General features: G+C 40.1%; 1 protein-coding gene across 1 annotated transcript in view; it reads left to right on the plus strand.

Annotated features, from left to right (window-relative positions):
• LOC129337015 (coiled-coil domain-containing protein 162-like) overlaps positions 1 to 15700 on the plus strand; it is a 114736-nt gene that overhangs the window by 50597 nt on the left and 48439 nt on the right. The window contains exons 17-20 of the mRNA XM_054990502.1: positions 3783 to 3921; positions 5504 to 5657; positions 6964 to 7059; positions 7263 to 7406. Coding sequence (XP_054846477.1) covers positions 3783 to 3921; positions 5504 to 5657; positions 6964 to 7059; positions 7263 to 7406 — 533 coding nt within the window. The remainder of the gene's footprint in view (positions 1 to 3782; positions 3922 to 5503; positions 5658 to 6963; positions 7060 to 7262; positions 7407 to 15700) is intronic.

Genomic DNA, 15700 nt, shown 5'->3' on the forward strand with positions numbered 1-15700 from the left:
TCCCCCCCTCCCAGAGACTGTGTGTTTAACTATGGAAGAGAGGGAAAGCATTCCCCTGGAGTACCAGGACTTAAGTCAGGTGTTTGAAGAGGAGGAGGTGGATGAACTACCCCCTCACAGAGCTACAGATTGTGCAATCTAATTGATCCCAGGGATTAAGTGGCCAATGGGGAAAATTTACTGAATGATCCCAGGAGAAAGAGCATAGTTACGTAAGTTCATTGATAAAAACCTGACACGTGGTTTCATACAGCCAGCTAGCTCCCCCCCATGCTGCCCCAGTGTTGTTCAGGAAGAAGACTGGGTGGAGTTGTGATTGTGCACAGACTATAGAGGAATCAGTGCGGTCTCAATGTCGAATGCCTACCCCATCCTGTTGATTAGAGACTTGTTAGGGGTAGTGGCTCAGGAGAAAACATTCACAAAGCTGGACCTCCGAGATGCCTATTTCCGAGTAAAAATAAAGGAGGGGGATGAGTGGAAGACGGCTTTTAATCCCCCCTTGGGGCAATTTGAATATCGAGTAATGCCTTTCAGGTTGTAAGGGGGCCCCTGTGGTGTTCATGAATTTAATTAATGAAGTTCTCCACAAGTACCTTTATAAGGAAGTGATTGTTTACCTTGATGACGTGATGGTGTATTCAGAGGATTATGAATCCCATGTGAAACTGGTGCAGGAGGTGCTAAAAACCCTGTACCAACACAAACTGTATGTAAAACTGTCCAAGTGTGAGTTTCATAAAGAGGAGATGGATTTCCTGGGTTACCAAGTATCAGGGAGAGGCTTAGGAATGGATCCGACCAAAGTGGAAGCTGTGCTTAGATGGGAAGTCCCTAAAATGCAGCGGCAGCTACAGTAATTCCCGGGGTTTGCTAACTTCTACTGGCCCTTCATAAAAAAATTTGCTCAAGTTGCCTTGCCACTTACAGACTTACTAAAAACCAAGGGGAAGGCAGCTGGGAAAGTGAAACTGAGTGCCAAACTAGCCTGGTCTAGGAGTGCCAAATAGCCTTTGCAGAGCTAAAAATGCACTTCACCTCCAAACCTGTACTACGCCATCCTGTTGAGAGCCGCCCGATCGTGGATGTGAGTGATGTTGGTATGGGAGGAGTCCTCCTGCAGGAGGGGGAGGATGGGAAAATGCACCCCTGTGCTTATGTGTCCAAAAAATTTTTGGAGGCAGAGAGGAATTGGGAGGTATGAGACAAGGAAGCAGCAGCTGTAAAACTGGCCCTAAGTACATGGAGGCACTGGCTGGAGGGGGCTAAGGTGCTGTTTGAGGTATGGACTGATCATAGAAATCTGGAGGCATTGCGAGAGCCTCACAGATTGGGAGCCAAGCAGCTGTGATAGGCAGAGTTTTTCTCACGATTCAACTTTGTACTTAAACATTTCCCTGGGAAATCAAATTTTCTGGCAGATGCACTGTCCTGCCTTCCCCAACACAACTGCCAGAGGGAGGAAGTGGTGGGCACGATGTTTCCCCCCACCCAGTTGGAAGGGGCCATGACTACCAGAAACCAAGTGGCAAAGGTGAACTGGCTTCCCCCCTCCTCCCCCTTGGAATGGGAAGAGAAAATTAAGGCAGAACTAGAAAAGGGGGGGGAATCGGCCTGAGGACTTAGAAAAGGGAGAAAATGATTGTTGGTCTAAGAACAAATGTATATCCTGCTGGGACGATGGGGATAGATGTTGAAACACTGTCATGATGCCGAGTTGGCCAAGCATCTGGGTTATTTGAAAACACTGCCCTTAATACAACAGCAGTTTTGGTAGCCAGGAATGCGGATGTATCGTGATATGTATCTACATGTCAGACCTGTTAAATAGGCAAAAAGAGGGGAGGGAAACCTCCAGGACTACTACAACCTCTGGAAACCCCATCCCGACCTTGGTCTGTAGTATCCATGGACTTTATCACTGATCTTCTGCCGAGCAAAAGGAAAACAGTGATTTGTGTGGTAGTGGATTTGTTTTCCAAACAAGCCCATTTCATTCTGTGCTCTAAGTTGCTGACAGACAAAAAGTTGGCCACATTGTTCATACAGCATGTAGTAAGACTCCATTCATTTCCTGACAAAGTAATATCGGATCGGGGCCCACAATTCGTTGCCAAGTTTTTGCAGGAGCTGATGGAAGTAACAGGCATGACTCAAGGGTTGAGTTCAGCGTACCATCCTGAGACCAACGGGCAATCAGAAAGAGTTAATCAAGTCCTGGAGCAATTGTTAAAGTGGTATTAATTATCAACAAGATAATTAATTATCAACAAGATAATTGGACTGATTTCCTAGCATTTGCAGAATATTGTTACAATAATAGCGTTCATACCTCTACAGGAGCATCCCCATTCAAGATGACACAGGGCTTTGAAGGCAAGCCCTTGCCGTTTGTGAAAGTCCCCCGGGAGTAGGGAGAGATCTCAGTACTTGGTGGAACTCTATTGTGGAACAGTGGGATCTAATAGCAAATACCCTGGAGAAAGCCAATCAGGATTACAAAAAAAATGCAGACTGTAAACGCTCCCCCCACCCTGGATTTGAAAGATGGAGATGAGGTTTATGTGTCCACAAAAAAATTCAAGGGAGAACAGCTGAACAAAAAGTTGGGATGGAAATACATTGGACTTTATAAAATCCTCAAAGTAATAAATGGGGTGGCTGTTAAACTCGACCTGCCAAAGAATTGAAGACACATACACCCAGTATTCCACTGCAGCTTGTTGAAGAAAGCCCCAGAGGCGAACACCTGGCACCCGAAATCCGGAGCGCCCCCCCCCCGGCATGGTGGATGGACAACCTCATCATAAAGTGGAAGAGGTGTTGAGCTCAAAATGGAAAAGAGGAAAATTATTTTACCTGATAAAATGGAAGTACTTTGACCAGGGTCAAAATGATTGGGTTCAAGCTAAAGATGTAAAGGCTAAAAAACTCATCAAAGCTTTTCACAAAAGTTATCTGGAGAAAATGAGGGAAGGGTGATCCTGTTATAGATGTAGATTGGGGGGGGGCGGATAATGTCAGGCAGACAAGCCAGCCTACCTGCTTGCCTGCCATAACTGTGAATGCATATCTACTGGGGGGGATGGGCTTTCTTCTTTCACTGTACTCGGCTATGCTATCAGTACAGCTGGCAACATGTGGGAACCAGCTGTGGGAAATTCAGCTTTGTTTCTTTTGCAGGACTTTCGCTGACTTCAACTGACTTGTTTGGACTGGGGGGAGGGGACTGGGGATATAACCTCTCAGGGAATACTTTGCTTCAGTATTCTAGGGAGCTTCTAGGGAGCTGTATCTGACTAAAGACCCTTAACTCATACAAACATGTTGGATGAAGCGGAGAGTCTGAGAGAATCCCCTAGCTAGGCCTGACGTCTCCATTTGCAAAATGGTTGCGGGACATTTGGCTTCCATTTTTTTGGCTGCTTTTTTGGGAACGCACTTTCCGTAGTCTCAGAAAAAGCGCCAAAAAAACAGAGGTCAAATGTCCCACATCCGTTTTACAAACGGATACATTGCCAGCATTCCATTAGTTTGCCATCCCTTTAAGGGTGTGTGGAAATGACCAGAATTAGAATTGTGAAATTATATCCCTTATTTTAGTATCTTTTTTTGATTTTTTAGTTGTATTTTTCTTTTTTCTTTTATTTGTTTATATATATTTTTTGTAATTTGTAATATATTATTTGTTATATTTTGTATTGTTTAATAATAAAAATGAAAAATTAAATTTAAAGAGACCAATGAATGCTGGTGTACATATGCTCTGTTTTGAATTCTAGGAATGGAACTCCAAGAGCTACAGAAAATGATAGATAACCTACACAATCCCTCAGATCCTAACAAAGTAGCCCAGATGCTGAGCTTGCACAGAGAAATTCTTTTTCTGCAATTTGATGCGGCTGTTAGACATTCCATGAGGTAAGAGACCAAGATGCTCACCTCTTCAAATTGTGGCTGACAGATAAGTTTATCAAATGCTGGTTGGAGTTTTACATAGAACAAAAATCAGGATGTTGATGAAAGCTGGGAAAATGTAAAAAAGAAGAGCCTCTCAGGTTGCATTAAAACTAGATGAAACACACAACTGCATGCAACTTTTAAAGGTATTTTGGTCTACCTCTAAAAGGCTGCATATTTGGGTAGGGGCAAGGGATGCTTTTCTTTTTCCCACCTGCTAGCTCTGTGATTAAAATCACACCACACCTGCTTCTATACCTGGAAGAGAAAAGATACAGATATTTGTTTTGCCTTTTAGATGGAAAAGCAGCTTGGAAGAACAATTTTAAGCATACAACAGGCCTGAGAGAAAAGCGTTAACTAGCTCCTCACCCACACTGTTCCTCTAGCCTCCCAGGTTGCTTTTCGTTTTAAAGAAATATTGTGGGAAAGTGACCTTTTCTGTCTAGTTTCCCTTTTCTTAGAAACTTCAAAACAATGAAAAATGCAAGTTTAATACTCTGTACTGAAGCCACCTGATAAAATGTGATATGCTTCTTTAATTTACTATATTGTATGATCAGGTCTCCCTGAACACTAATTGAATAAAACAGAGTTTGAAAATATATAATAATAGTATTTAAATAAGAGAATATTTTCTTTGAATCATATATTCCTATGTCTATGCTCATTCCTGCACACTGCATAAAACCATACCTTGAAACTCAAAGCTGCCACTCATTGGTGGAGTTGCCAGTAGGCATGGATTCTATCACTCCCCCCTAAGGAACTGCATTTTTTTATCTTTTGGGGTTTTTTGTTGTTATTGTTTGGTTTTGAGCCACAATGCAGCAGAAAATTTTGAGGTGCACCACTAACTTGAGTACTTACTCTATGCCCATTCTGTTCAAAATTTCAAGAGGATAACCACTAACTATTTAAGTCCTAGGATGTATAGAATTAAGTTATTTCCCCAAGGAATAGTGAGTTCTTTGAGGGAGTCCTGTGTGATCAAGTAGAATTCTCGGCATGTTCACCAAACAACAATTCTCAGGCTTGGGGAAAAGAAAAGCATAAAATAAACATAAGTTTTATAATGCAGAGATGCATCCCAGTCCAATAAGGCATTAGGACCTAATTTTTATCTTCAACATTCATGAGTATGCCAGTGGGATATATTTGGCTAGGAGAAGGTTCTGCTTCAGGCAGTGACAGACTGATTGCTATTGCTATGTTCACCTTAGTGAGGTATTGTCTCTCATTAAGATGCAAAATCTGTGTCATTTCCAAGAAGGCTTTGTTTGTTTTTTTAAGGAATTCTTTCCCATCTCTCAGCCATAGACTTTCAAAGTGGCTTCTAATAAAAAGCATCAAAACACAGTTCAATATAATTTTAAAACCAGTCATTAAAACAGCATGCCCCAATATCAACACTGAAGCATCTTAAATGGTTGCAACTCCTTTAGGTTACTTTTAAAAAATAGATTTATGGCAGTATTTTGAAAAGCAAAGACAATTAATGACATTGTTTGCTTTTAAAATATTATTTTTTGTGATCCTTCAGAAAAGCATTTTTGTCATCTGGAAATGTTTCTGCCTATCAGAGTGTTACAGACAACATCTACCATGGGTTACCTCCCCTAAGTAACTCAGTTGTTAGAAGTGTCTTTGCTTCTCAGCTCCTGCTTCCGCAACTGCTAGATCCATATGGTCACAGAGTGAGTAAGAGGCGTTTCAAAGATTTTCCAGATTCCATCCCCCCCCATACTATTTTCTTCTCATTTGTGTCACTGTTTGCTGTGTAATGATAAACAAGTATTTGTTTGCTCTGAAAAATGCTAGGCCTGCTTACAGCTTTTTGAGATGAGCAACATATTTTTGGGGGAGCAACGTATTTTCTGGGGATACTCACAATTGAAATGGTATCTGTTTTTTCTTCACATCCTGTTTTTACCTACAATAGCAATAATTAAAGTTCTGATTTAGAACTTTGGTCATTTGATTGCGCTCCCTATGGCTGCCAGTGATGTCCTCTCCCACGAGAGCTCCTTCCTTGTAATGAGCAGATGGCCCAATTCTTTTGCCATGAGCAGAAGCTGTGTGTCATTCAAAATCACATCAGTATGGGTTGTGGCACATAAAAGTGAATCTTTTGTGCATGATGTTAAGTCTAATAACTTCATTGATTACATGCTGGGAATTTTCATGGGCAGAGAATATTGACTACAAAGCAGGGAAGTTTGTTTATTGACCCTTAGATATTGATAAGAGTCTAAGAGCCAAGCTACATGCAAAATCATATGGTAATCTTTCCTAGCATGTAGTACTTCAAATTATGGATGGGAGGAGAAGGTAATTTTAGATTTGGATTTAAGGAAGGGCAAAAATATTGGTATTCAATGGTATTTGGGTCCTCCCAGGATTCAGGTTCAGGTTTTTCTGGGATTCCAGAATTATTTGGGTTCCATTATTCCCTATGGAGGACTTTTTCACAGAGAGAGCTGAAGTGGTTCCTTTTCAACCAAACGACACCAAAATTGCAAAGGAGGCAGTGCTGGCTATCTACTAAAGACCACCCTCCTCAGTTTCAAGGGATCCAGTTCTACAGGCCCATGAATAAGGGGCCTACTTGCAGAGGTGCAGAATGGGAGGAAAAAACAGTCCTGGAAAAAATGTCTGCTCCCCGCACCTCCAAAGGAGGGTGGGAAGGGATAGAGAAGAAGCCAGCCAAACCTACAGCACTGTTACAGGGGAATGAAAATAACAGTAGTAAATAGCTGGATACCAGCAGACTGCCTCCCAATGCCTATTCATCTACCTGCAAACCAATTCTCAAAGACCTGTTGGAAATCCACGTAATCCATATAATCACTTATCCTTTTCATTGCAAGAAGTCCTTTACTGACATTTTCTGCCTAGCAGACTTGTGCATGCTTTGCTCTCATTGGTATAAGAATGCTAGAGTGGACTGTGCATTATTGTAATTTAATATTAGATTTCTGAATCTGTAATTCCTTGTTGCAGACCCTGTTGTTGTTTCCCTGGAGAACATTCCTAGCCAATGGAGGTCCATTTCCCGTCACCATCAGCAATCTAAACCCCTTAAATAATAACATGCAGGTAATTTATTTTGATTCCCAGCTGTTCTTGTGCATTTTTCGGTTCTTCCTTGAGTTTCTAGATTAATGGAATAAATTCCTTGATATTACTATCAGCTCAAAAGTGATTTTAATCATCTTAATTTTCCTATACTATTATCAGGTTCTAAAATAAATCTTTCTAGTTGAATACTATACGTATCTCAAGATTCCCATCATTTCTAGTTATGTCTGTGCGGTCTAAATGATGAGGATCGAAGAGTTGTCCATGGGGAGCTTGTTGGGATGCACTTTGAAATGGAGGACGTACCTGGGAACAATTACGGAGTTCTGGATGATCACAGTAAATGGAGAACCTTTGGGGGAAAGGTAAAAATGTAAATAATAGTACAGTTCATTTATTTACTTAAGTTCAGGGCTTTTTTCCAGCCAGAACACAGTGAAATGGTGTTCCGGCACCTCTTGAAAATAATCACGTCTGATGGCCCCACCCCCTGATCCTGTTTCCTCCCATGCACAGCCCAAGGCATCCAACTCTTTAGCTTTGGGCAAAGAGAAACATTTTTCTTGCCGCTTGCTGGAAAAAACCTGCGGGCCTTGAAAGCAGCAACACTACTTTCAAATGCCCCGCTTGCTTTTTCAGCTGGGGGGAGGGAGAGGAGGGACCCCCTCCTCGCCCTTCCCTTAGCTGAAAAAAGCAGCGGGGCATTTGAAAGCAGAAACACTTTTCTTCTGTTTGTTTCTCCCTCATTTCCCTCTTGAGAGTTCTACCACCTCTTTTCCCAGAGAAAAGCCCTGCTTAAGTTTATGTATTTCTTTGCTAAAATTGTCTATATTTCTAGTGCTGCAAGACAACATCATTGGTGTCTGCAACGATGTTCACAACTGTACTTAAATTCCTGAATTTTTAACTCCTGTACTGTTCACAAAAGCCATGGGACCAGCAAAATTACACATATCTTGGTGGACTTATACCACTTTCAAAGACTGTAGACGGGATTGTTAATTTGAATGTTCCACCACTGAAAAATAACACAGTAGATTCAGTGAAAGCACCAATAAAGAGAAATAGATATGCAAGTTTTTAACCATTTGACATTGTTGTTTATCAGTAAAATAGAAAAGAGTCCAGTAGCACCTTTAAGACTAACCAACTTTACTGTAGCATAAGCTTTTGAGAATCACAGTTCTCTTCGTCAGATGCAGACTAACACGGCTAACTCCTCTGGATCTTGTTTATCAGTGTGGATAATAGTGAAATCACTGCAGCTCTTTTATCTTTTTCATATAATTTTTATGTGAAGACATGCAGGGCTGCTTAGAGAGGGCACTAGGGGGACAAAATTCCCTGGACCTGTCAGCTCTTGAGGGCCTCTGAGTCATCTTCCATTCAGTGAAAGCCTTTTTAAAAAAAATTCATTCAGTTCTGCTTTCAGTCACAAATAGCAGAGCAGACTAATAAGACGTATAGAACAGAGCAGTCATACTTCCTGGTTAGGGGTGTTTGCCACTATTCATTGCAGCCAGCAATTTTTTAAAAAAAGCTCTTCATGTACTGCAAACTGCAGACAAACTGAAGGGACATGGGATGTGATAAGCCCATTATCCAACCTGGTATGTCTTCATTCCTCTCTACCCACTTTTTAATCTGTGTTTTCCCCCCTCCCAGCCTCATTCCTTCTCATCTCATCCCAGGCTGGGGATTTTTTTTAAACTTAAGAGTAGAATAGAATAGAAGAGTAGAATCCTCTTCATATTATGAACAGGAAAAGTTGTGTGTGCGTATGTTGTTAGCAGTCAGACCCCTCCCACACAAAAAGGGCAGTTTATAGATATGAAATATCATAAACCTCTTGCCAGAAGTCCCAGACACTGCCTGACCCCAGGCAGAGTGGATGCCAGCAAGCCTGGAGACAGGAACGTTACCAAGCTGTGAGTCATAGGGGAAATGACTGACTGATGGCCTCCAAGCTCCAGAGAGAAACAGAGATAATGAGGCTTCCTGAGGAAACCCCTGCCTACTCTCATTAATGCATTCCTCCATCTCCCAATTACCTAATCAGGCTATTCAGCACATCTAATAGTTTTCCTGCCTGGTACTTACTATGTCATCACACAATATCCATCCTAGATAGGCATATCACACCTTTCCTAATTTATTGTCCTACCTCCGAACAAGCAATTATGTTATTGTCTTTGGGAGCAAGATGTCAGTTTCACCCCAGGACATGTTTTGCCCTATAATTGGGCTGTCCAGCCATGTGCTCAGTATGTGTGTTCTGGACCCATACATGCACCCTCAGATACATCTGAGTCCTTTCTTCTTCTCCCCAAGAAACACTAGTCATTTTGCTGCTGCTCCCTTCAGGACTGGTAATTATCACCCCGTCCCAAATTACTCTCTCCCAGTCTCCTTTCTGTTTTCTTAGCAAGGCTTATATGTGTGCTGTGTATGTTTTGTGCTTGTTTGATTACCATTTATCCCTTTGTTAATAAAGAAACCTTTCCTGTTGAATATCTGCCTGATTTATTTGAGAGTTCTCTAAGGGAACAATCCTGGAGGTTCCTAGTTACCCCATCTTGCTGTATCTCCTTTAGAGCTAATTACCCCAACTAATTAAGGAGACCTCCTATTTGGGTAACTGTGTGTGTGTGTGTGTGTGTGTGTGTGTGTGTGTGTGTGTGAGAGAGAGAGAGAGAGAGAGAGAGAGAGAGAGAGAGATCAAGTTAATATTTCCCAAGAATCTGTCAAAGAGTGATTCCTTCCATCCTTAACATGCATTATAAATAATTGTGAATGTCTTAGTTCCAGTTTATATCAAAGCAAACAATACTCTAAATAGCTCCATGTTCATGGGTCAGTATACTTTTGAATGCCAATTTTTAGGAGTAACTGCTTGGTGTAGCTGTTGTCTTTATTTTCTGATAATGATATTCCCAGAAGCGTCTAGCTAGCCAGCATGGGAAATAGGACATTGGACTACAGAAACCTCTGTGTGATTCTGCACAACTCTAATTTTATTCTTATGAAAGGTACAGAGCATGTAGTTATCCTATCTTCATTTTTACAGAGGGGGTTAGAATATTTAGTGAATCCATTGCTTATTGTATAGTATGCTACTGAATTATTAAAGTGTGTGGTGTTTCGACTGACAAAGTATGGGATACCTACAAAGCAGTAATCAGAGGAACTTTAATGGATTTAAATGCAAGAGACAAAAGGAGAAAAGAAGAAAAAAGGCAAGAAATTATGGAAAAGATACAGGCCAAGGAGTTACAATTAAAGAAAAGACCTGGGAAGAAGAAGTTGTATCAAGAAATAAAAAATTCTGCAAGGACAGTTGAGAGTAATTAACAATAAAGAATTAGAGTGGGAATTGAAAAAATTGAACCAAAAATCATTTGAAGGTGCGAATAAACCTGGGAAATATTTAGCGTGGCAACTGAAAAAGAAAAGGGAGAAAAAAGTAATAACTAATATTCAAGAAGATGGTAAGACGTTAATAGACCAACTGGCCATAAGTAGAGCCTTCTTTAAGTATTATGCAAAGTTGTATCAAAGGAAAGAAGTGGATTTGGATACTATTGACCAATATCTGAATAAGATCAACTTACCAATACTATCAGAAAAATGGAAGGAAAAATTAAATGCAGAAATAACAGAAATGGAAATAAAAGAGGCTATCCGGTCGACTAAGTTAGGGAAGGCACCAGGTCCGGATGGAGTTACGGCTAGATTCTACAAATTATTGGAAAACAAACTGGTACCTTTTCTGAAAGAGGTAATGAATGGAATTTTAAAAGGACAAAAGATACCAGAGTCTTGGAATGAGGCCAACATATCATTGATTCCAAAAGAAAATCAAGATTTGAGTAACGTCAAGAATTATCGACCTATTTCGTTGTTAAATAATGATTACAAAATTTTTGCAAAAATTTTGGCGGAGAGATTATAGGACTGGTTAGTTGAGATTATTGCAGAAGAGCAAGCAGGGTTCCTTCCAAATAGGCAAATCAGAGACAATTTGAGAACTGTAGTAAATGCTATAGAATACTATGACAAACATTGTGAAAGGGAAGTTGGTTTCTTCTTTGTGGATGCAGAAAAAGTGTTTGACAATTTGACCTGGAATTTTATGTTTGCCACAATGGAAAGGTTGCAAATGGGAAAAGATTTTATTCAAGCAGTAAAAGCAATATATAGAGACCAATGTGCAGCAATTGTAGTAAATGATGAGCTAACAAAAAAATTGGAAATAAGAAAAGGTACAAGACAGGGGTGCCCATTATCTCCATTGTTGTTCATCTTGATTTTGGAATTGTTATTGATTCAAATAAGAGAAGATGAGGCTATAAGAGGCATAAGGATTAAAGAATTTACCTACAAGGTTAGAGCTTTTGCAGATGATATGATGGTCATAGTGGAAGATCCAATACAAAATATGCCAAAGTTGCTTGATAAGATAAAATAGTTCAGAGATCTGGCTGGATTTTATGTTAATAAGAAGAAATCAAAGATACTATGTAAGAATATGACTAAACAAAAGCAGCAAGAATTAATGGAAATTACCGATTGTGAAAGTAACACAAAGTTAATTATCTTGGAATTGAGTTAACTGCGAAGAATATTGATTTATTTAAGAATAATTATGAAAAGCTATGGCAACAGATTGATAGAGATATGATTAAATGGAATAAACTAAATCTATCATGGCTGGGAAGAATAGCGGCAGTTAAAATGAATGTGTTACCACGGATCATGTTTCTATTACAAACAATTCCAATTATTAGAGACACTAAACAATTTGAAAAATGGCAGAGGAAGATCTCTGACTTTGTGTGGGCAGGCAAGAAACCACGAGTAAAAATGAACGTTTTGTGTGACGCTAAAGAAAGAGGTGGACTTCAGTTGCCAAATATTAGACTATACCACGAAGCAATATGTTTAGTTTGGTTAAAAGAGTGGATGTCACTGAAAGATTGTAAGCTCTTAACATTGGAAGGTTATAAGAAGCTGTTCGGATGGCATGCCTACTTGTGGCAGGATAAAATAAAAGCTGATTCTATGTTTTTGCATCATTATATCAGAAGGAGCCTCTTCACGATCTGGAAAAAATATAAAAAATATCTGGGTGAAGGCATCCCCTCTTGGGTGGTACCGTTTGAAGTGATTGATCCGAGAGCTATCTACAATGAAGAACAATGTTTACCATATAAAGAGATATTGATTATGGAACAGAAAATTATAAGAATTAAATCGGAGGAAGAGTTATCTTCTTGTTACAGATGGTTCCAATATAGACAGATCAGAGACCTTTATAATTCAGATTGTTCAAAAGAAGAAATTAAATGGGAAAACTCAGAATTGGAAGAGACTATACTACAAGAAAGCAAAAAGAAGATATCTAAGATTTATAAAATACTTTTGAAGTGGTATACAGAGGATGAGACGGTCAAAGTACAGATGGTGAAGTGGGCAATTAATTGTCATAAAGAAATAACAATGGAATCATGGAAATATTTATGGAAAACTACACTGAAGATTTCAACTTGTACCAGTATTAAAGAGAATGTTTATAAAATGATCTATAGATGGTATTTAATGCCAAAGAAGATTGCGCTTGGAAATGCTAACATGTCAGATAAATGCTGGAAATGTAAAAAGCATGAAGGATCATTGTATCATATGTGGTGGACATGTGAAATAGCCAGACAGTTCTGGGGAGATATTATAGAAGTAATAAACGAGATATTGCAGATTCAAATAAAGAAGAACCCAGAACTATTGCTATTGAACTTAAGCATGGAAGATGTTCCTACTCAATACCGAACATTACTATTTTATATGACGACGGCAGCAAGACTTTTATATGCGCAAAAATGGAAGGTGCAAGAAATACCAACTATTGAAGATTGGATGCATAAATTGCTGTACAGGGCGGAAATGGATAAAATGACAAGGAAGCTGAGAGATCAGAATCCAGCGGAATTTTTTACGGACTGGGGAAGATTGAAAACATATTTAGAAAAGAAGTGGGACGTAAAGGGGGAATTGTGGCAATTTGAAAATTATTAGAATGGATTTGTTATTAGAAGTGATAGAGTCTTTACCATATGAAGTGAAGTATTAGCTAATTGTTAGCCCAATGTAAGTGGACTTAGAGTTAATAGATATTGTTAGAATTACTAAAGTAGATATTTTATCCAACTGTTAGTTAGTTTAAATTTAAATATATGTGGAGCTAATATAAAGTAATAGATAATAGATTTTAAGTTTATAACAATATTTTTGAAGTTAATAGATAGGGCTCAGTTGAATAAAAGAGTAAGTAAACATGAGATCTCGATGGACCAATGTATAAGGTAGTTTAATGTGTCCAACCTGATCAGAATGAAATGAGCCACTCTGGAAATTTTTTCCAAGGTAATTTTAGTTGCCCAGTTTCCCCCTGCTTCCTTGTTTTCTTTTTTCCTCTTTAAGGGGAGGTAGCAGCAGGAGGGGAGGGGAGGGGAGGGAAATATTCACACTTTGTCTTAGACAGTGGCTTAGTCAGGATATCAGCCACCATTTCTTCTGTGCAACAATGTTCAATCTCGATTAGTCCCTTCTGGTACATATCTCTAACAAGTTCACATTTAAGTCCAATAGATCTGCTTCTTGCTTTGGTACTTTCTCCTTCACATATGGCAGTACACACTTGATTATCCTCAAACATAACTACATAACTTGTGTGAAACCAGCCTATAGGGCACTGTGCAGCTCTTCCCCTCAGCTGGGTTGAAGCAGCAGCGCCCCATAGACCATGATAGAGTTGCAATGGATGGATTCAGTTTCGTTTTCCCGGCCATGTCGGATGCTCCTCTCCGCAGGTCCGGGAGGAAACGTCCGAGCAGCCTGATCGGGCGGTTGACCTGCGAGGGTTAACCCCCAGGACTCCCAGTGAGGGGGTCAGGGTCTGGAGCGCAGCGGGAAGAACCCCCTGAAAGCAATGCAGGGGGTAAATTGCCTGTTTGCTCCAACGGAGGCCGGCAGACTTGCGCAGCACATCGCGTGTTGCCGGGCCATGGAGAACGGCAGTAAGCAAATTTAAGGTGAAAACCTGTAAGTAAGCGAATCCCTTCTGATTTCTAAGCATATGCGAAGGATTGGTGGGAGTTGAAGCTAAGAGGGCGCGGATTTCTTCCCCTCCACGGAGTTTCGGAACTTAGCTAGCGCCCCCCCCCAAGATGGCGACGAAAAAGCAGAGCCCTGCGATGAGTAAATCGGTGATGGCGATGTTACAGGGGAAGGGGGAAACCCTGGAAAAGATGGTCAGACGAGCGGTCTTTGAAGCTATGCAGCCCTTTGTAGCGAAGTTAAATGAAATGGGGCAAAAGGTTGATTCAGTGGAAAGCGAAGTGAAAACCATTAAAGAAACAGCGTCTGGAGCAGAGCAGTCTGCACGCGAAAACGTAGTACTCATGAAAGCAACAAGTAAAGAAGTGAAGCTCTTGGAGAATCAAATAATAGGATTACACGTGGACCGTGCCCAAACGGTACTGCGTCTTCAGAATGTAAAAGAGGAGCAAAGTGAAAATTTAAAAGATTTGGTGTCAGAACTTTTGGCGTCATTCGCTAAGGCAACTAAAGAAGAGATAAAAAGCGATATTCTGGAAGTCCGTCGGACATCTTCAAAATATTCAATGAAGCATCAGCTGCCTCGCGAGATTATTATTAACTTTTCGTCTAAGAAGACTCGGGACACCATCTTATATAATTTGTATAATGTGGACTTGGACTATCTGGGCAATAAGGTTAAGATATTGAAGGATGTTCCATTTTTGGCTCGTAAAAGAAGATTTAAATATAAAAGACTTGCGGCTTTCCTGAGGAAATGTGAAGTAAAATACAAATGGTTGTTTCCGGAAGGCATTTGGTTCAGATACAAGGATCAAACCTACAAGTTAACATCGGAAGTACAGCTGAGGGACTTTTTGTTTAACCATCAGGAGTTCCAGCAAGAAGAAAGTTCAAAGCCTGAAGGGGAGAGTGGGGGGGAGGAGGGAACAAGCGCAGCTATTGTAGCTGCGCAGAGAGAACTAAGACCGAGACGCGGGGGGGGGGGGAGAAGACTTGATCCTGAATGTAGTCTGTATTTTATAAGATCTACCAATCTGATAGCATATTAGAAAGTTAACTTTAAAGAAAAATTGCAGTATGAAGGGAATACAAGACATGTAGATGTAGTGTGTTTTCTGTTTATATGTTGCTTTTCCCTTTTCCCCAGTCCCCTTTTTTCCTTTATATTTTTGTAGTTTTTTGTAGTTTTTTATGTTAGAAATTAAAAATAAAATTTTTTTATAAAAAAAAAAAGATAGAGTTGCAATGGATCTTGAACAATAGAAAGTCAGGCGCTTGTTTGTTTTTAAGAAAACATTTACTCTAAAGGGAAAAGGTACATAGGATTCCTACAAAACAAAGAACTCTTATTTCCCACATCCTGACTCTACAAAGACCACAAAAGCAATATGGAGATTCTGCTTCTTCTTGACCTTAGAAAGGAAATCACCTGACCAATATTTTTCCTGGGCTTTGAGATAGCTAAGGCTATTGGCTCTCTGCCAGGTTTCCTTCCAGGTCAATACAAACAGGGAGTACACTGGGTAAACACATTAACCCCATG

The sequence above is a fragment of the Eublepharis macularius genome, chromosome 1, assembly GCF_028583425.1.
Source record: "Eublepharis macularius isolate TG4126 chromosome 1, MPM_Emac_v1.0, whole genome shotgun sequence".
Lineage (NCBI taxonomy): Eukaryota > Metazoa > Chordata > Lepidosauria > Squamata > Eublepharidae > Eublepharis > Eublepharis macularius.